Here is a 20455-nt window from a genome sequence, read left to right as displayed (position 1 = left end):
GTGAGGACCACCCGTGTCTGGCTGTAACCCCATCTGCTCCCCGACGGCCAGGGCCACCCTTTCTCCCACAATTGCAAACCCTGATTTATTCATTTGGCCATGCCCAGGGAAGTGGTGGAATCACCACCCCTACAGGTATTTAAAAGACGGGTAGATGTGGTGCTGAGGGACATGGTTTAGTGATGGTTTTGGCAGTGTTTGGTCCATGGTTGGACTCCATGATCTTAAAGGTCCCTTCCAACCTAGATGATTCTGTGATGCACTCACCCATCTGCACGCCATGAATGCAAACCCAACACCATCCCTGGGCACAGCCATCAGTACGAGCTGTCGTTTAAAGAAATGACTTAATGTTTTGAAACCTTCTCTCTGGACAGGGAGCTCAGCAACTGAGAGAATTACCACTTGGCACACAGAAATCCACAGAAATGTCGGGCCAGCCCCAGGACACGCCACCACGTGTCCTCACCTGCAAAACAGCCCCCACCACCGTGGTGGCTGCATGACACAGGTGGCACTCGTGACCTTTTAAAATCTGCCCTCCCAACTTCTGGACCAGCAGAGACTGGCCAATAGCTCACATAGGCTAACACACAAAGTCCTGCCTCAGACCACCTCACACACTCACCAGAGAGTAACAGCAAATACATCTCTTTTACCATTTTTAAGCATATTCCCAACTTTTAGTCCGTTTTATCTCTTGCCACAATTATTGATCCTTACCTCACCAGAACTATTTCCAAATGCGCATTTCCTAGAAAGGAAGGTCCCAGGTAGGACCTATACAAACATCTGCCCATAAAGCCATAGCTAAACCCCTTGCAACCAAATCGCATTATTTTCTCCATGTCAAAGCTTTACGACAGCTCTTCCCAATTGCTTACAAATCCAACAGCCCATTCAACGTCTCTGTAGCTATGTGGGGCCAAGGTGGGCAAGAGCCACATGTATCAGCCACTCTTCTGCCATGAGATGTCACCTGCCTGACCACGACACAGGCAGGCTGAAATACCCACAGCAGTACCAACGCTTCCCAGCGACCAGGCGCGTACTGAGGACGGGTTGCTCAGCCGCGCTGTTACCACCAAAGCAACCCTGGCAGTCCCAAGAACAGGGGCACACAGGTCACCTTAATGCCCTTATGGTCCTGAGGACCACCCACACCAGTCCCAAAGAGCCAATCTAAACACTCAAACAGGCCTAGACGGCACCATCACTGAAGTCACACCTCCAGCTCATCGCAGTACGACCTCCAGATGGTCTTACACGTGTTTGACAATGCCTGTGCACACACCAATTGGGAATAATTGTTCAGTTGTAAGACAGTGAAGTACTATAAGTTTGAGGCCCCAAAACAACAAAACATGGCTAGAGGGGTACACATATGTATTTACATAGATATACACGTATATATCAGGTTTACTTGAGGCAGATGCATGCAAGCTCATTTTTTTACTGCTTGTTGTTTTTCTTTTAAAGAGTACTCAGCTTTATTCTCTTATTTTCCAAGTTCTTACTAGCAGGCCCAGCACTGCTCCTCTGCTTGTCTAAGCTGCAGTTCATGAACCGGACTAGTTAGCAACAGAGGAGAATGGACCACCAGCCACAGGAAGGGTTGCCTCCTCACAGAGTCGTCTCTCAGTCCAGTTAAACATATTACTAGGAACATAAATAAGGGCCTTAATCCACTCAGCTCCAGGTGTGCACGTGCAGACCACAGTAGTCATCTTCCTGCGCACATGCCTCTTCCTTCAATTAAAAGATACAGGAAATTTGATACAACACTTCGGTATGGATTGCCTGTATACTGGATACTGTGAGCGCTCCACCAGCCCCAACACTCACGTTTTGAGGGTGGAGTATGTCATTTCTGTACCTGTATCCGAGTCCTTTTGATCTCCATTTGTTCCAACAGTGAAAGGCAACTTCCGTTTGGTCGCTCGCTCTTTCACCTCTTTGCCGCCATCGCTCCGGTCCAACTTTGGAGTCTTGGTTAGAGAAACTTTATCTTTATCCTAGAAAGAGAAGAGACCAGATTAACCAGAGCCTTCCCCAGACTGTGCCCACCTATCCCCCCAGCGTCCTGCACCAGCCTCATGCAGCACTTGTCCTCTCCTTTCTACCGTGGGTTTCCAGCTTCAGGGCTTAGCATCCTGCAGAGAGGACCCTCCAGGAAGCTAAAAAGCTGAAACACCACCAGAGAAGAGCAAGGCCAACCGAGGCTGCTGCCTGGTGCCAAACCTGCAATTCATGGGAAAAACGGAGCCAACAAATGCCTTGTGTGTGACAGGGGAAAGGCAGGCCGGGGTGGGGGAACCCAAGGATTTGGGAAGGATTTCCCAATCCCAGGCAGAAGTGGGACGTAAGGGAGCGTGCCCAGCATGTCCAGGGGACACACAAAAAATGGTGCTAAAGCCCTTTGTTCAACATGGAGAGCTGAGGGCTTCTCCTTGGGGTCTGCGGTATTTCTAGCACAAGCATAGAGCATTACTGTTTGAGCTTACGTGATAACATGCTATTCTGGAGAATATTCTGGCAGCCGATAAGCCTGCTAACATTGCTGACCGTTTACAGGATCAGCACCGCAGCCAAATGCACTTAGAAGGGTTGTGTTGTACAGTCAGCCTAACGATTTCCACCAGAAAGGCCAGTACAGCTCTGCCCGTGTTCCATAGGAGACACTCTCCATCCCAGGGCAGGCAGGCTCAACCTGCTGCCAGCTCTGCCCATCGCCGCTGCCCCTTTCCCATGCTGGTTTCTACTGGGATTTTAAGAGGAGAGGCCACCTTAACAACAAACCTACCAACGGCAAGCGATGTAGACGCTGGCTGAGCACTCCCTGCTTTCTCAGAGAGGCAGACCTACGCCCGCTTTGTACTGGTCTCGTTTATTCGGGCTGGTTTGGATATTAACGAGCAGGGAGGTGAAGCAGGCGATGCTGGGGACTGGTCCGTACGAGCAACAGGAAGAAATTTTGAAGAAACATCCCGAGCAAGATAAAGTTACCAAGTATTGAGACGGGCAAGATATTTCCCATGAACAGTGAGAGCTGGTACGTAACTCAAACTTCAGGAGTTCAGCGTGCTGAGAATATATACAGGCTGAAGTCATGCACTTGTGTTTTTTTCTATATGAGAAACAGTATTATTTTAAGCAAGCACTTCTGGATTGAACACTGTGCCCCTGCTCTGAAAAGAAGGCCAGAGCGAGCGGCTTTGTGACAGCTTCCTGATAACCCAGCAAAACCTAGACCCTTTGCTTTAAAGTTAGATTTATTAAATAAAAGAACCTCCGTACATTAAATCATGCAAGACCATCCCTGGAAACTCAAGAGAAGCAAATCTAACAGAAATTCCCTTGTTTAGAGAAGCCCAGTCATGCCTCAGACTCAGCACCCGGGCAGGTGGCCCCTGTGCCAGCAGTCACAAGACCGCGCCGTCACTGTGTACACTGCTCCTTCCTCTTCCCCGGTTGCTGTCTGGCAACCAGAACTTCACCCGCAGATTAAAGAGAAACCGTTCACTCGGACCAAAGGGTTCTGCTCGCACGTCCCCTTCGCGACGGGCAGCGGGACAGCCCCGCGGCTGCGCGCCCGATATTCGGCCCCTGTCACCCGCGCTCCAGTGGGGACTGGAAAAATGGGTTGGGGAATCCTCTTTTTTTTGGTAAAGCGAGTTAAACCGAGCGATCTGAGAGTGGCTGTTGTGGGTCAGAGGGAGAGCCAAGGCACGTTCAGCCGTGGGGGCGCAGGACCTCACGTTTGGAGGCTGAAGAAGGGCAGCCCTGCTCGAGAGAGCCCCTCCTTGGCACGGGAGCCAGCGCAGCGATGGGACAAAGTCACCACAGCCAAAATAAACACTCCAGCGTTTCGTTTAAACACTCCGGACTTAAATGCATTTGTCTCATTGTTTCTGACGCGAGTAAAAATAGTTCGCCATAACAAATGGTGCCACTTCTACTGCCAGCTGCTGGTCTGCCCAGCTCAGAGGTGTAAGTAGTGGCAGGGACCACTGATTGTCCCCCAGGAGTGCCTTCTTCCAAGCAGGCAAGTTGGTCCATCCTTTCCCTCCCCAGTTTAACACAAGCTCAAACAGCCACGCTACACCCAAACCCCACTAACCCTGCGTCAGGGTTGAGTATCCGAGAGGCCGTGTCCATGCCGGGTGAACACCATCTCCCCTGGCTGTAACCACTGCAGAGACGTGGCCCCAGAGTTCCCCTCAAAAACTTCAACTGCTCTGCAAGACAACAAACAGCCCAACAATTTTTACTCTTAAAAGTCAGAGCCTGGGACAAGAGAATAAAACCAGAGACGACCATGGGCATGTGTCTTCCTCTGCTGCCCACACCTATGGGCACACCTGCACACATGGCATCTGAGCTGCTCCACCACCAGGGAGCCACGGGATCGGGCACAAAGTGCCAGTGAAAGCCAGCACCTCTTCCTGCTCTGAAAGTGCATTTGCAGCTCTCACGCCCAGCACCGACTGCTGGCACTCCTCCTCGGTAAGAGAGGTACTTCTAGAAGATTCTGAGGTGGATCACTCATAGCTGATGCTTCGAAAATGACGCTTCCCTGCATCAGCCGTCGTGCTCGGTGTCTGTACTGCAGTTTCCTCACCCAGACCCTTTGAGCAGACGATTCCACCTGGTATTTCAGTACGAGGACACTCTTTGCCTGCTCTCGCAGCGGTAGGTCAGGATGTGGCTGAGACCCCGGCACCCCGCGGTGGGATTTCCTATGCTCCCAGCATTTCTTCCAGACACCAATTTCAGACACCAGTTTCACGTTGAGAGCTCCAACAAGAGGTCAATTGTGCTCAACACAAAAAATATGAATTTTTCATTGTTTGTTACCTTAAAATAGATTTCAGCTGGAGCAAACCCGTCATGTCCTCCGCTGCCCGAAGAGCACTCTGCCTCGCAGGCGACCCGGCTCCAGGCATCGGCTGGCAGCGCCGCTGCTCTTGCACCCCACTTAAAAGCAAATGACGATTGGCGACAGCTTTTTTAAAACATACCTTCTCTAAAATTCCCTTAATCTTTGGACTTTGCTGCTGTGGTGCAAAAGGCTGAACCTGCAAGCCAGGTCAGTCGTCTGCTGTATCAATGCCATTCGGGAATCTCTGCACATTCAGGAATAAGAAAAAATGCAGGACAGGTAAAAACGCAACTTATTCTAGGAAGTTATTGGGATGTTGATAAAAGCTCCGTGTTGGAGGAACGACAAAGAGAGGAACCGGGCAAAAACTCTTCCCAGACAAGACGGGGAGCCCAGCATGGAAATGGAAATGGCTGTGTGAATCCCAGCGTCGGGCACGCTCGGGCAGCGCTTGGTTTGCATTTGCCCTAACGCTCAGAGCTGCTAATCCAGTAAGTTCAGCAAAATTAAATACCAAGGAACCAAGGAAGTGGCGGCAGTCCCAGCACTGCTTTGAAGATTAATTTGTACAGTAGCACGACAATAACCTTTTATACTAATTGGAGCAAAGAAGATCCAAACTTTGCTCCCCCCTGGAAAGCAGCGACCTGCTGAGGGCGCCTGCAGCAGTTGGCGGGGAAACCACCGCAGAGAAATCAAGGCATCTTGGAAAGTCATATTCCTGAAAGTAACGTGCGTTTGCATTTTCTTATTTTAAGCTTTACTTCCCTCCCCTCATTATGTCTCATTTCGTAATGAAGAATGTCGTCCTTTTCTTGAGTAAAAGCTGTTTTCATTTTTAGGTCTTCTCCTGTTTAAAGTAAGCTCAGACTCCTCTGAAACAGGTTTCACAAAAAGGAACAAGTTTAAATTAATCAACATTGCAGAGAAACTTGTACGAACATCTGTGTGTAAGGCTGACTTGGGGCTCTCAAGGCCGGGGAACAGCTCTTGCAAAGGGAAAGAGAGGGAGTTTGGGGAATGGGGCTACTGTCGAGGGCTCAGCAACAGAAACAAGTTCCCCTTTGTAGGTGTTAAAGAAAGCTGCTTTGGCAAAGGGCAGACAGCAGACCGTGACTTCAGGAAAAATCCCCTACCGTCACATTATTAGTGAGATTTACTATATGAATAACTGAACCCACCATGATTTACACTCACTATGGTTAAAAGATGCATCACAAGCTGGTATTCGGAGCACCAGGGTTTGGAGCACAAACCGATCAGAAGCTGCTCCCCAGAAGCTCCCCAACACGAGATGCCACGTCGATACAAGCCACGCGTGCAGCGTATGGACTGGAAATGCTTCACTGCGTCTGTGCTGACTTCTCCTTACGACAAAGACCTCTAATCAGCAAGGGACCCTGATATCAATCTGCTCAGGTCATTAATGACACATTAAAATAAAAGCCCCTTTTCACCCTGACGCAGAACTCCAGCGAGGCCAACTTAATGTAGGTTCTCGAGAGCAAAACCAAACACGCAGTTCTTTAAGATGCAAAGTTCTGCGAGGTAGAGCCACATACAAAGCCACGCACGGAAACGTGTATTTCCAGCAGAGAAGCTGAGCTTGCTTCACAGGATGGGCCGTGCACCTGCAGCCGCTCTCCCCTCCGTGCTGGAGCCGGGCGCAGGGGGGCCGTGCTGTCGGTGCTGGCACCCCCACGCCGAGAGCCGCGCCGGAGCCTGACTCAGGTCCCAGCCGCTGATGCAAAGGTTCGCATTGCCAGCCACGGAAATCCCCAAAGCCCTTTGTTCTCCCAAAATGAGTTGAAAGCATTTCAGGTTGCAATGCTGGTGAAAAATAAGCAGTGACTCACAGAACCGGGGCTGGTAGCCTGGGAGGAGAGAAGCCCAGAAGGATTTCTCCGAGACCCGTGCCCCTGGGCGATGCCCCACGCCAAGCTGGCACACCAAGCTCCTGCCGTGGGCAAAACAGCCCACGCGAAAAGCAACTGGTGCGAGAGCGGGGGTTTCCCTGCGCTGAACAACAGCCTTGTCGTTTCCTGAATAGGTCTGTGCCGGGGGCGTGGGGGGAAGAGAAGGGGCAGGGGAAGGGTTCACACCGAGTTACAAAAGGGGATGGACAGAATTTTACAGAGCACAGCGGACGTGGTGGAAACGGAACACCAGTATCCCCAAAATGTAGGTCCCTTGTGGCCTTTCCAAAACCAAGTGCGACACATACACACGCGTGCAAAGTTTCAAAAAGTCTGAATTTGGGTCGCAGTCAACATTGCAACAAAATGTTATGGAGACAACTGGAACTGAAGTCCCTTTCCTGTGTGCCTCGGGCCTTCATGGAGGTTTATAAGAAATACTACCCTGCAATGACTATGGGCTGCTTCTCCTCCCTGAAAAGTTGGCTCCTCAGTATTTAAGTTACCCTTCTGCACGTTCCATGTCCCGACGGGTGGCCCTGTGCTGGATGCACAGCCCAGCACTCGTTCGAATGGCGCAGGAAAGCCCTAACAGTCCAAGAAGCTTCAAGAAGAATTGAGAAATGAGGACTCCGTTCCCTTTTCTGGAATTGGGAGAATAGCAAGGAGAAAAAGCAAACACTTTTTTGAAGGGCAAGAGAAATAATGAAATAGGAGCAAAACGTATTCAAGCTACTGAAATTATTACGGATACAAAGTGGAGTAGTTTCCCCCCTTCTCCCCTGTGGAGGCCAACTGAGTTTGATCCAGCCTGGATCAGCAAGGTCCCGTGCTCCCCCAGCAAGGCTCCCTCACTGAGGAATTGCTCCCCCATCACCTGGGAAAGGGTGGGGGTGAGAAGGCAGCACTTTCAGCAGTTTTCCTAACATTGTCTCTGCCCGGTTTGCTCAGTTAACCTCTGCTACCTCCTACAAGCGAAAACCAGGGGTCAAGCGCTGCTCTGCTCCGTGTTCAACCACTGTTCCCACTATGCAAGTGGGAGCATCTGCCCATAAAGAGACAAATCCTCTGCCGCAGCCTCTGAGCACACGGTGTAACCACGCAGCGAGCGGTCCCAGGCACATCAGGAAATGGTTTCGACAGCCGATATAACTCTTGCTGCGGTGTTCTGCTCAGCCTAAAGTCATGAGTAATCTGCTTCTGGTATGGGGATCTGTGGATCTGCACCAGAAAGGAGAATTATTCATATATGGTGTGCATATTTTTACAAAACCCTTCAGACTGAACTCAAGCAGAAGGAGCCTGCGGGGCCAGGAGCGCCCGCCCCGGGCAGGCTGTGCGCAGCCATATAAGGCTGGCAGGGCCCCACCGGCCGCCCGGCCGCCTCCGCCAACCCCTCGAGAAACGGCTCCTCCAGCGACGCAGATGAAGCATCTCATGCTGTCGGCCACGGAGGGCAACAGGGACACGGCCTTTAAACCAATTCTCGTGGCTGCGCCAGCGCAAGCGATGTCGCGCTGGTTAACAGGTCCTTCCCCTGGAAGGGCACGGAGCGGAGAGCAAGGAGTTCCCTCTTATAATTAGCTCTGCAACTGAAAGGCAGCAGCTCACATCCTTTCCCACAAAGCAGGAGCCCTCTGCAGAGAGGGCAGCCTCCTGGAGAGCCCGGCTGTAACATCTTCAAGCGCAGAACTCACACGTTTCCTGCGACTCTCAGCCCACCACAACCCCAGGACCACCGAGCATCCTGCACCCTTACTCGCCTTCAGAGCCCAAACATATGAAGCTAACGTTAAAACAACTGTCGATATTAAGGTCACATTGAGAGACAGACACTTAAGTGGCAACTCAGCTATTGCTCTGCCACCCCCTCGCCCTGTGCAGCATCGCCGGCAGCCCCGGCAGTGCGGGTCCCTCTGCCGCAGCCGCTCTCTGCCCTCCCCAGCCAGTCTCCGCCAGCCTCTGCCAAGCCACAGCCTAGGGCCTTTGAAAGTGTTGACAAAGGCAAGATAAATTAAAAGCAGCCGCTTGCTTGACAGGCAGGTACAACAGCGTCTGGAAGGAGGAGGTCTAACGACCGAGTGCTTTTACCCTGAGTCACTGCTCCAGCTCACGCTCCAGAGTTAACTAGGAACAGGGCGATTCGCTGCACCATGTCCTTCGGCCGCTTAGGCTGGATCTCAGCTCGGTCCCCGGAGTACAAGAGCCTGCAAGTTTTTTCTCCATTGAGAAGAGCAGAATGAAGCGAGCAGAACGGCTCTTCCCCATCCTTACTCAATACCACTCTCCGCAGGTCTGCCCTGACGCCTCTGAATGGGAAGCATAAAATTATTTGTGTCCTAGTTATTTAGCCAGCGGGAGATAACTCCGGTTCCCGGCGTCCCCAGCGCCGCTCAACAAACCTGCTCTGTAAATAACAGGCAGCCTTTAAGCTGGCGCGAGTGGATGAAATAAGATGGGAGCTGATTCACATTATAACTGATCCTCTCCCTCCCGACGCACCTGCGCCAACATTAAGCTTCTTACACAGCGCAGACAAAACCCCGTATTTACATACCCTGCGCTGCCGGGCTCGGCCTCGTTTGCCAGGGTAAATGCTGGCATCTTCCCGGCGCAACAGGGCAGCTGCTTTACCTCCGACACCCCCGCTCCCCGTTTTTGTCCCCCCTCCTGGAAGCCCCAGCAAAGCGCCCGTGCAGGAGCGATGCTCCCGGCTCTTGGCGCGGCTCCTGAAAAAGTTGGGGGGACACAGAAAGGAGAGAAAGAACACAGAAGGGGGAACAGGGCAGAAGCCACCAGCGCGCTCAATAACCAAATTTCTGCTTGGAATTTTCCCACTGGTTATTTGTAACTGTCCTCATTTTGTCAATAACACAACCTCAATCATAAGAGGAGTTACTATCATCCACACAGGCGGGATGGCAGGGCAAGTGACAGAGCAAGAGGCACGGAATCGCCGGTACTCCCAAAGCTCAGCTTTGGCTCCTGGCACCCAACAGGATCTCCCGGGGGAATGCTGAGAAACCGGAGCAAGGAGGTGAAAGGAAAATGGGTGGTATTTGTTTCCATAGCAGAATACAGTAGATGTAGCTTTTCATTTTTATTTAAACGTAACATTTGTACACAGCTTTCTGCACAGCTATTTACTAGAAACTACTGCTACCAAGACGGATGAAAAAAAAAATGAATGAGAGAAGGCAGAGCTTAAGTCTGGAGCAAACCGAGAAATCTGGGAATGAAGGAGAGAAGCACCAACTTATTTATCTTTAAATTCAGATTTCTTCTCCGTAACCTCACCTCCAGCCCAGTCAAAACCTAAGCACTTCAAATAAAAGCCCAGAAGCAGTAATTTCAGCAGAGCAGCTCACGCGCTGAGTCCTGGTCAGGCCACACTCAGAGCCCAGACTTCTGGGTGAAGCAAGACCAGCCGAGTCTGACACAGACGCGGCACCTACAGCCAGAGGAGGAGGAGGAGGAGAAACTCCTCCCTCGCACAGCACGCACTTGCGAGATCACTGCATTACTGCTCCTTCCACAGCTTACTGCAGAAAGACTTAAAAAATGCACAGAGAGAATCTTCCAAAGCACCCCCCCCGTTGCTCGGCCGAGTGGGGTCTATGCGGCCGCAGCACCTCCCGGGAAGTACAGCAGCCACCGAGAAATAAAGGGGACCCCATCAGCTGGCAGAGCACCAATACACCGATTTGATTGCGGTGACAACAGCCCACGGCAACCTCCTGCCACATGCAATACCGCCACGGCTTGAAGACATCAGGCACAAGGGGCTGCATCCCTAAAGGAAGGCAAGTGAACCAAACACGCTACCTTTTTCCCCGTTTGTTTCTCCACCATGTCGTTGCTGAGAGAGAAATCTTCTGGCTGTGGTGTTTTAGAACACCCACCCTTGGGCATCGTTCTGCCTTCCTTACTTGATCTTCATTTATGCTGCCATCGCTTCATCATCAACCGTCTGTTTAGAGAGAGGAAAAGAGAAGTTAGAGATCTCAAAAGGATCTTTCCACTGGGGGGAGAAAAGGCGAGACACTTCCCATGGGGATAAACCCCCACCGAACTCTTCAAAGGCAACACTGGGATGGCAGAGCACCTCCAAATGCCGCGCACCACAGACCAGAGCGGGCAAAACCGCTGCTGGCATCTGCCACCTTCCGCATGGGAAGCAAGCTGGGACCTGCAGCTGCAAACATGACTTGTTTCATGTGTAAGGAAGGGATAGCTTAATATGGATCATGCCCAAACAAAGAATATCCCTCTCGTTCTTTATCTACAGCATCACCGCAAGCCTAAATACAGCTTCTTGCAGCTCCAGCTCTGTCCAGAGTGCGGGGACATGGGGATGGACCCCCAGAACGTGTCTGGGTCAGGGACAGCCCTGCTCCCCTGGTTCGTCAGGCTCAAGTCCCCGACACTCACAGGACCAACACACACATGGCTAAATTACAAAACCTACTTAAAAAACCACACTCTTTCAACATGTTGCCATGATGAGACAAGACCAGAACACGCCAAGGGGGCACAGCGGTCCCAGAGGGGTTTGTCACGGGCCCCTCACCCCGGCACCGACGCTGCCTCCTGGGCCTAGGTAAGACAATTTGGAGAATAACAAAGCTCTCCCTGCTCCTGCCATGGGTTGCCTGGTTACAGGGCTGAAAAGACAACTGACATCTGAAATACAGCAAAGCACGAGCTGCAACAGGGATCAGAAATACCGGCTGGAGCCAAGGCCTTTTTAGGTGAACAAAAATATCTCCTCTCCCGAGACCAGAGGCTAAAAAGCATCTGTGCAACAGTATATCTCCGAGAAGTGACCCACATCAATCCCTACAGCAAAGGTCTCGTCGTACTTACGCTGAAACGGCATAAACAGGCACCATTTGAAAACTCTTTCCCCAGCTAATTGCCACCTGACAACACTACACATTGCACCCATTAACTTCTTATAATAGCGGCCGGGTTTCTGCAGAGCTACAATTGCAGGAAATTGTCCAGGAACAAAGTCATGCAGCGCTCCATCACAAGATGGGAATTCTGTGGGCGGGGAGAGAGAAAGAAAACAGAGGAGAGGAGAGAGGAGAGGAGCCAAACCCTCCCGCCTGCTCGGGGCCGGGGGCCGGAGCAGCGTGGACCGTGCACCCCGTCCCGGGCAGCACCAGGAGAGCCCATCACCATCTCACCAAGTGCTGGGTCCCTGCACCTGGGGTGGCCAGGGCAGGACAAGGGGTTAAAGGCTGGAGGAACATGAGAGCGGTGCCTTCATCGGCTTTGTATTTTAGAAGTTCCCTGGAAATCCCTTCATAATTTAAATGCTTCATTTACGCTTCAGAGGCTTTAAGGCCCTTTGCGGGGTTTTGGTTTTTTTCATAAAAATGTGATTCAGAGGCCCCATCCCAGCCCTGCAGCAGCACAGATTCCCAGACCAAAGCACCGCACGCAGGCAGTGCTAAGACATCCCGGCACTGGCATTTTCGGTGGGAGACTGTGCTTTCCAATTCGGCTAATCCCCTGCCCCAGCTCCTCCGCCTGGGATGCGGGAGGACAGTTACCCGTGTTTAGGAAGGGAGGCTTTGGGGAACGAGACCACTTCGTGTCCCCCTGCTTGATGCAGAGACAAGCTGCCGTGCTGAGTTTTGGGACCCCCAGACAGGAGCCCCCAGTCCTTTCCTTTTGCATGTGAGAGCAGGAAAGGACCCGAACTGGCAAAGGCACGAGCAGGCTCATCAGCCCTCCTCATCCCTGCAGATGGGAAGCAAAAACAGAGTGGAAAGTGCAGGAAATTCAGGATGCCCACCCAGCATGTCCATAAAGAGAAAATAGAAAATCTTCTGTTAAGAGTCTCCAAATTTCTGCTCTTCATCATCTGAAGGGCCCGCAGCCCAGCTCAAGTGCCAAAGTTCAAGCACCGCAAGGGCTGACTGAAAACACCACCTTAAAAAGGCAGCTCGGCCGTCCCTGGGCACGCTCGGCGCCGGCAGGGAGAGGCTGGAGCCCGCAAAACTTGAAGCCAAGAGCGAGCAGCCCTGGCCTCCGCGCTCCCACACACCCAGCCAGGGGTTCTCCAGCTAGCCAGATGTCACGTTTCACAGCAGCGTGGCTCTCCTGGTGCTGGTGATGCTCCACCGAAGGCATTGCTCCGGAGCTCGAGGTGTCCCCTCGATGCTGCACATCAACGGGGTGCCAGGCGCTGCAATTGCTTCCTCTAGAAGCAGCTTCAGCCATTTACAGCCTCAGGAACCTAACTCTGTCAGCCATCATTAACCAATTTCTACAGCTTAAGAATTTTTTCCCCTCGGTTTCACCTACTGGTGCTTTTTAAGGTGCAGATAAAGGAGAAAACAGCCTGTGCCTGGGAGGAGGCAGGAGCCGGCAGAAGCGCTGGGTCAGTGAGGAGGCCACGGAGTCGGCCACCTGAACAGACTCACTTCAATATTCACTGCAAATCTAAGAGGTGAAAATTCAGCTGACGTGCCAGGCAAGGGAAATTTATTTGCGCTTTGCAAAGGATATTAAAAACAAGCGGCTTCACCGACGCCAATCACGAGCGCGGGGACCAGCACGGCTGGGACCAGGGCACGCTCCGCTCCCGGCCACCAACAGCCAAAAATTAAAACCACGTCGTTTCCAGTGCCTCGCTAAAACCGTTTCACAGCCTGCAACGCTGTCAATCTATTCTGAAAAAAAAAAAAAAAAAATTAAAAAAAAAAAAAACAATAAATAAATTCTGCCCACTCCCCATGTCTTTGTGGCTGTTCGTAACCGGGGTAGGTACCTATTCACGTGGAGCTTCGAAAACCTGTTTAACTGAGAAAAGGCCAGACGGATGCCAGATTAATTCTGCGCCCCTTCTGTTCATCTAGCTGACTCATTACACTTGGAAAGCTGGCTGCCTCGCCGTGTAAACAGAGCACTGGCCTGGTTAACAGCTTGGAGGGAGTATTACATTTGCACAACAATTACCAACAAGGCTCGCAGTCTTCTCGTTTCATTTTTAAGCACGTTTAATAAAGAGTCAGAGGGGAGGTACGAATTCCCGGTTTGGAAGAGCTGCTACCCCCAGCTCGCGGGAGCCACGGCAGAGCATTTCAAAGCCGCAGATCTCGGGCTGCAAAATTACAATTTGGCTTCAATCCCTCCTAATCTGGGAGCTGGATGAGCCACCCCCTTTTCCACGAACACCCCTTCCCAACCTCACCTCCCTACCAGGAGAAGATCAGCACCCTTCCTATTTTGTAAACAATTAACTAAGCTCCTTGAACTAGATGATTACACGTCTGCCTCACAATAAGAAGTGGGAGACCGAGTGAGCTCAACAGAATATAATCCCTTGCACTTCTCCAGGAAAACAAAGGAGCCGTTTGCCCCTGGCCGGTAGCCAGCCCCGGCTGCGCACGGCGCCATCCCCACACACGCCAGCCCCCGGCCCGGCCGGCAGCAGCCCCCTGACTTCCCTCTGGGAAAGAGCTATGGAGAGGGGGAGTCTGCCCTGGGATTCAGCCAGACTGGACACGGCATCTCCCGCCAGTTTGGGATGGCTGGCTCCAGCCAGCGGCCCCAGGTGCCGGCAGGGAAGGCCATGGTGGTCCCAGCTCCCGGAGTATCGCACACGCGACTTTGCCTGCAGGGAGAAAGCCGGAAAAGCGGACACGACAGCCAGCCTGGTCACCCTGCATGGTGGGGAGAAGGGCTGTCCCTGCTCCTGCCTAGGGGGTCAGGGCTCCCACGGCACCCTGAGCACCTGGAGCACCTTCCCGGAGGGTGGAGAACCAGGACTGTTGGGGGCACGACCAGGAGCGGGTCAGGAGCTGTGCCCAGCGAGCCCGGTGGGAACGGGAGGGCTCTGTAGAGCCAGCCCCAGTCGGGCACACCCACCCACCATCCTCTCCTCGTCCCTTGCTGGGGCGAGGAACCAGTTGAAAATGGTTTTTATTTCGCCCAGGGCATGCCAAGCCAAAGCCACACACTGAGACCAAACATTTCTGTGGAGGACCTCAAAAGGCAATGGTCCCAAAAGGGACGGGAAGGGAAGGGGGGGTGGTGTCATCTGTCCCTTGGAGCTGCAGAAGGAAGAAGAGGAGAGCTCTGCTGGCTCCATGCTCAGTCCCACTGGGCTGGCTGGGAGGCAGCATGGGACCAGTCGCACCCATTAGCCAGGACTGGGCTCCCAGTAAGGGCGACAGACAAATGGAGATGGGCACAGAGGTACGTGGCTGGAGCCCTCTCTCAGCACCCACACCAGCACCGTGCCTGACAGGAGAGGGGATTTCTCCTTCACAAACCCAACAGACCCTATCCCTTGGGTCCCAACTGTCCCTACGCCCCTCCCTGGGCACAGCGAGCAACATCCCTATCTGTGACATGAGAAAATGCAAACAGCACCGAACTCCTCCAACACTTTCAGATGTCCATCTGAGGTGGAGGTACAGAGCTCTGCCCCGCACCACGGGCACCGTCCCGTCCCTCCAACCCTCCCGCAGCTCCCAGCGCAGACCAGCCCGGCTCCTGCCATCTCTATCTGAAGCCACAACAAATGAGCTCATGCCCAAGATCTGCGCATTGGAGCCCGCCCATCCCCTGCCAGCTTGGGAGTAAAAAAGATTGTGCAGACTTCTTTAAATGCCAGACAATAAGAAGAAAGCTGGCTGGAGGCTCTTACCCGTTACAAAAAAAAAAACTCCAGTGCAAGGATGGTAATTAGAGGCGCAGACGTTATTTGCACAAATCCAACACATTTGTTTGGTCTGAAAAGGTTGGAATATGAACAAGTCCCATCGTAACATGAAAATTTTAAAACCTCAGGCTCCTTTTTGAGGGCCCTGTCCCAGAAAAATAAGTGTCCTCAAATCTTATGAAAATTGCCTTAAAATAACAACTCACACAGATCACATCCAGAATTTGATCCCTCACCCCTCGCACTGGGAAGCGTGGGGAATAAAACAGAAGTTCAGGTCTTTCAACATGCTGAACCATGCCCTTCTCCAACACCCTGCTGATACCTCTACTGAGATGTTTGTCACCCCAGAGCAGACCATCTCCAAGCTGTTTAGGACGGTGGGACCTGCCGAGTCAGCACTAAAATCACAGTGTGTATCACTAACAGGTCGCGTGTTCAAAAAAGCCACTGTCACTCCAACCCAGCACTGCCCATGTGCATCCTGTTTAGTCCTGGTTCACAGACACGCTCCCAACATCTAAGACCTGCTCTTCACCAGCTTTTCCTTTACCTGTTAGGCCAACAAAACTCAGGATTAGTACCTAAAATTGCCTGTGTGCCGCGGCGGGACCTGCACCTTGGGGAACAGGGAACAATTGTTCTTTGTGCTCCAGTCGGGCTCCGGAAGAGTAAAGTCCATCTTTTTCCACCATGGGTACATAAGCCTGAGAGCAGCAGGAGGCCTGCAGGCCAGCGGGGCAAACACAGGTGTGTTTCATTCAGCAGCCTCACAAAAGGCAATCACAGAGATTAGCTATTAATGAGATAGTGCAGCACGAGGTGCTAATTCTTACAGCCATTACCAAACCAAGGGAAATGGAGAGATCTCTGCATTTCCCTGCTCTGAACGCAGACACTTGCCTGCTGTCACATCTGGGGTCACCCCAGTTTCACAGCTCCACCATGCCCTCACCTTCAACTCAACAGCGTCCTTCTTTCCCCTGAGGATCTTTTTGTTCTTGATTTTTCAAGGAGGATGCTGCTCCTTATCAGAAGTTCTTAGAGATGAACCAGCTTTCTTCACCTCTTTGCATGGCTACTCCTCTCCTGTTCTCAAAATCATTGCCTGGTCCTCACAACAACAGCCTTTTCTTCCGCCTTTCTCAAATATTTATTTCTCCTTAACCCACAGTGCTTCCTGACCTCCTGATACGCCTGTAACTACTCCCATCTGGATGTATTTGCGTGGGGCTCAGGCAAGGCTCGCTTGCTTTCTCCAATACGCGCCAGCCAAATAGAATTAGTAACATGAATTAAAGCAGCTATTAGTATTGCACTCATTTGGGAAACAGATGCCCCTTCCCGGTGTTCGTTAGGACCTGCAGAAGACAACGCAAGGGAGAAGCTCAGCCCGACGAGCCCTTTATGCACGTGGACACGCACTCATGTCAAGGACCACAGTCAAGGTGATGCTCAAGACCTCGCCGGGCACCATCAAAGTCCAACTCCTCAAGGGTTCTCCGGCCATGTCTCGCTAGAGGAAGCCATCCCTGCTGATGGGTCACGTTTAAACCGCAGCCCCCACGCGTGTAACCTGCGAGTGCCGTTTCCTGCCCCAGCATCTGAAGACCGGGCAATGGCCTCAAATTCTGACGACAACTCTTTAAGTATTTCTACTACACGAAGTGCTACTATTCAACGAGATTATATTGGGCAATTTCTGCCCAACTACCCTGTGATTCAGAATACTCCAGCTGGGACCATTCCTGGGATACATGAAGGCCGAAATAAAAGCGAGCCCTGACAGTACCCTGAAACCACGAACAACCACTCTGCCTGTGTGGTTTCTCCGGGAGCAGTTTTTCCCACAAACCCTTCCCTCAATTATCTATATGCAGCTGCCTCTTGATATTGCTACATTTCTGGACGCCGCTGATTATCTGGTTTCTGGCCAAGGTTACAAAACTGTTGTTTCAGTCGGTTCTCCGAGCTGCGGTCTGGGAGCGGGATCAGCTGCGATGAGGAAACCCTTGGAGCAGCCGGCCGGAGCAGCGCAGGGCCCTGCCGCACCACGGTTAGTCAGGATGGAAGAGCCGATTACGACACCGTTGCCCTCCCGGTGGAATTGCAGGATGGCTCCGGATCGCCAGCTCAGACCAAAACCTGCCAGAGAGGGAGGACTCCGCGCTTCGCACATCTCCTCTCTGCTTCGCACAGAAACCCGGCAGGCTTCAACCAGGGAAGAGCTGTAGCTACGTCTGCCAACACGATCATCCACCCGACTTCTCGCACGTCAACCTCCTTAAAACAGGGATGAACTAACTCCGCTCGGATATTCCCACTGCTGCTGCATATGGGAGGGAAAATATTTCCCTAATTAAGTACATCCCCGGGACTGACACAAAGCCGTGCTGTGCAACTGCAGAGTGATGGGCAACGCTAACTTTAAGCAGACTGCACAGGGTATTGCATGTCACACGCACTTAAGAGGAAGAAGTGCAGCCCCAACTACCCTGCACACAGAAAACAGGAAAGAAATGCATGTGCTGAGAGGTATGAGGAGTGCAAAGCCTTTCCCCGCACCCAGGGGGGCGAGACTCCACGGCACACACGGTTCATCCAACGTGCTCAGAGCCTGTCCTGGAGGTCCCACCAGTGGGGAAGATGGGGATTCACTGGGGCTGCTTTATTCTGGCAAAATCACGGAATCACGGAATTGTCAGAGTTGGAAGGGACCTCTAGAGATCATCTAGTCCAACTCCCCCGCTGAAGCAGGATTGCGCAGAGCACATTACTCAGGACTGCATCCAGGTGGGTCTTGAAAATCTCCAGAGAAGGGGACTCCACGACCTCCCTGGGCAGCCTGTTCCAGGGCTCTGGCACCCTCACCGTAAAGAAGTTTCTCCTCATATTTAAATGGAACTTCCTATGTTCCAGCTTGTGTCCGTTGCCCCTCATCCTATCACTGGGAACCACTGAAAAGAGTCCGGCTCCATCATCCTTCAGCCCACTCTTTAGGCACTTGTAAACATAGATAAGATCTCCCCTCAGCCTTCTCTTCTCCAGGCTAAAGAGCCCCAGATCTTTGAGCCTTTCCTCATAAGGGAGATGGCTCCAATCCCTTAGTCATCTTAGTTGCCCTACGCTGGACTCTCTCCAGTAGTTCCCTGTCTCTCTGGAACTGGGGAGCCCAGAACTGGACGCAGTATTCCAGTTGTGGCCTCACCAGTGCAGAGTAGAGGGGGAGAATGACCTCCCTCGACCTACTGGCCACGCTCTTCCCTACGCAGCCCAGGATCCCATTGGCCCTCTTGGCAACAAGGGCACATTGCTGGCTCATGGAAAGTTTGCTATCCACCTGAACACCACAAATCTGCACAATCCGCTCCGTTCCCAGGATGGTGTGGGGAGCCAGGCTCTGCCCCCCCTGTGCCCAGCAGGGAGCTACGGCTGTGGCTCGCTGCGGTTTGCTCTGCTGAAACGCAGCTCAAGGGCTTCGTGAACATCAGCCAAGCCCCAAAAACGAGCTGGGCCCGATTTTCAAGACGGAGAAACATGTCAGCACAGACGATTCCTGACCGTTGCCGTCCTTGATTTGATGCCGACTAAATCTCAGTGAAGGAAAGGGCAACAGATGAAGCAGCAGCGAGTGACGGTGCCCTGGCAGCGAGCTGCGTCACCCGCCCCACCGTCCCGGCGGCAGCCCGGGGACCCCGGCGAGAGAGGCTGGCAGGGTCTGCTGGCACGCTCGGCCCCATCCTCGGCTGGGCTGAGGCTTCTCCACGCTCCCCACCTGCGCGCTTTCCATCTTCCCATCTTCCCATTCCTGGCACCGGTGACTCGTCCCAAGGGGAGGTTGCGGGGCGAACACCATCCCTACAGAAAGCTCACGTCGGCTCCCGCAAGCCCCATCTGCTGCTTTAGCTGCGGAGAGGGAAGGCTCAGGAAGGCAAGAGAAAGTCGAATGCATTTGAGCTTATTTCCGGCCATCTAAATTAGCACAGGCATCTCCGTTACATGGCTAAATCCCCAATAACTTTGTGCCTTGTTCGCCTCGGGAACTCGGTGTCCGCACTGACGTGACGCAGCTGGGCTGGGGAGCAGCAGAGAGGTTCTACCAGCGAACTCAGACCCGGCCCTGTGAATCTGGGCTGCTTTAATTAAGTACTACATATTCCTGGTGTATATTTCTGTATATACTTATGTACATGCACACACATGCACAGACAAGCACGCACACGTACCTAACGTACATACAAGCTGCAGTAAAACCCTAAATGAGACTTTTGCTCCAGTGCTTCAGACAAAAAACGGCTTTTACTACAAAAAAACTACATGACTTAAGCCCTTAAACCCGAGAGGAGACGATGACCAAGCACGTCAATTACACAACAAATAAAGAAACCAAAAATATTTTGCGAAAGGTGCCACAGCCACTGTAGCAGGATCCTTCAAGCCCAGGAGACCTTCAGCTCGGGGTCCGCCAGGACCAGCCTCGAGCACCATGGGCTGCGTGGATACCAGCAACACCCTCATGAAAACCCTTCTTGAGCCTCGGCGGATTTGAACGAATGCTTCAGGATGTCCACGTTTAAACTCGTGTTCAGCCCGCGATGTCGCAACAGCCAAGTAACATCTTCTCCCAGCTGTGAGCATGAAAGACCATGGTAATCTCAGCAAAACATTTCTCTTCCTCCCTCTTCTTGCACAATTCTTCCCGGTCTCCCCCTCCCCGTCTCAGAGTCCTTGTGCCCACTGCAAACACGCAAAGCTTCCCCCAAGTGTGGGAACCTCAGGAATATTTTGGTGAATTTAGGAGCAAGTACTAGGCGACAGAACAAATCTCACACAACTTTCCAGGCAGGTGCCCTGAAGGCATCAAGCTTTGGTGAAAAAGCAAACACAGAACTTCACCGATTTACTCTCAATTTGGGGTCTGCAAACCCAGAGTTTTGGCTCTCTTCTCTTTCTCCTGAGGACAGTGGGTTTGAG

General features: G+C 52.3%; 1 protein-coding gene across 1 annotated transcript in view; it reads right to left on the bottom strand.

Annotated features, from left to right (window-relative positions):
• The window catches only part of ANKRD11 (ankyrin repeat domain containing 11), a 160749-nt gene that overhangs the window by 29944 nt on the left and 110350 nt on the right, over positions 1 to 20455 (bottom strand). The window contains exons 4-5 of the mRNA XM_074158206.1: positions 10624 to 10768; positions 1877 to 2015 (exon numbers count right to left, since the gene is read on the bottom strand). Coding sequence (XP_074014307.1) covers positions 1877 to 2015; positions 10624 to 10710 — 226 coding nt within the window. The 5' untranslated portion in view covers positions 10711 to 10768. The remainder of the gene's footprint in view (positions 1 to 1876; positions 2016 to 10623; positions 10769 to 20455) is intronic.

Source organism: Numenius arquata, chromosome 13 (genome assembly GCF_964106895.1).
Source record: "Numenius arquata chromosome 13, bNumArq3.hap1.1, whole genome shotgun sequence".
Lineage (NCBI taxonomy): Eukaryota > Metazoa > Chordata > Aves > Charadriiformes > Scolopacidae > Numenius > Numenius arquata.
The sequence above is the reverse complement of the archived record's forward strand: the minus strand, read 5'-3'. Positions and strand labels throughout refer to the sequence as shown.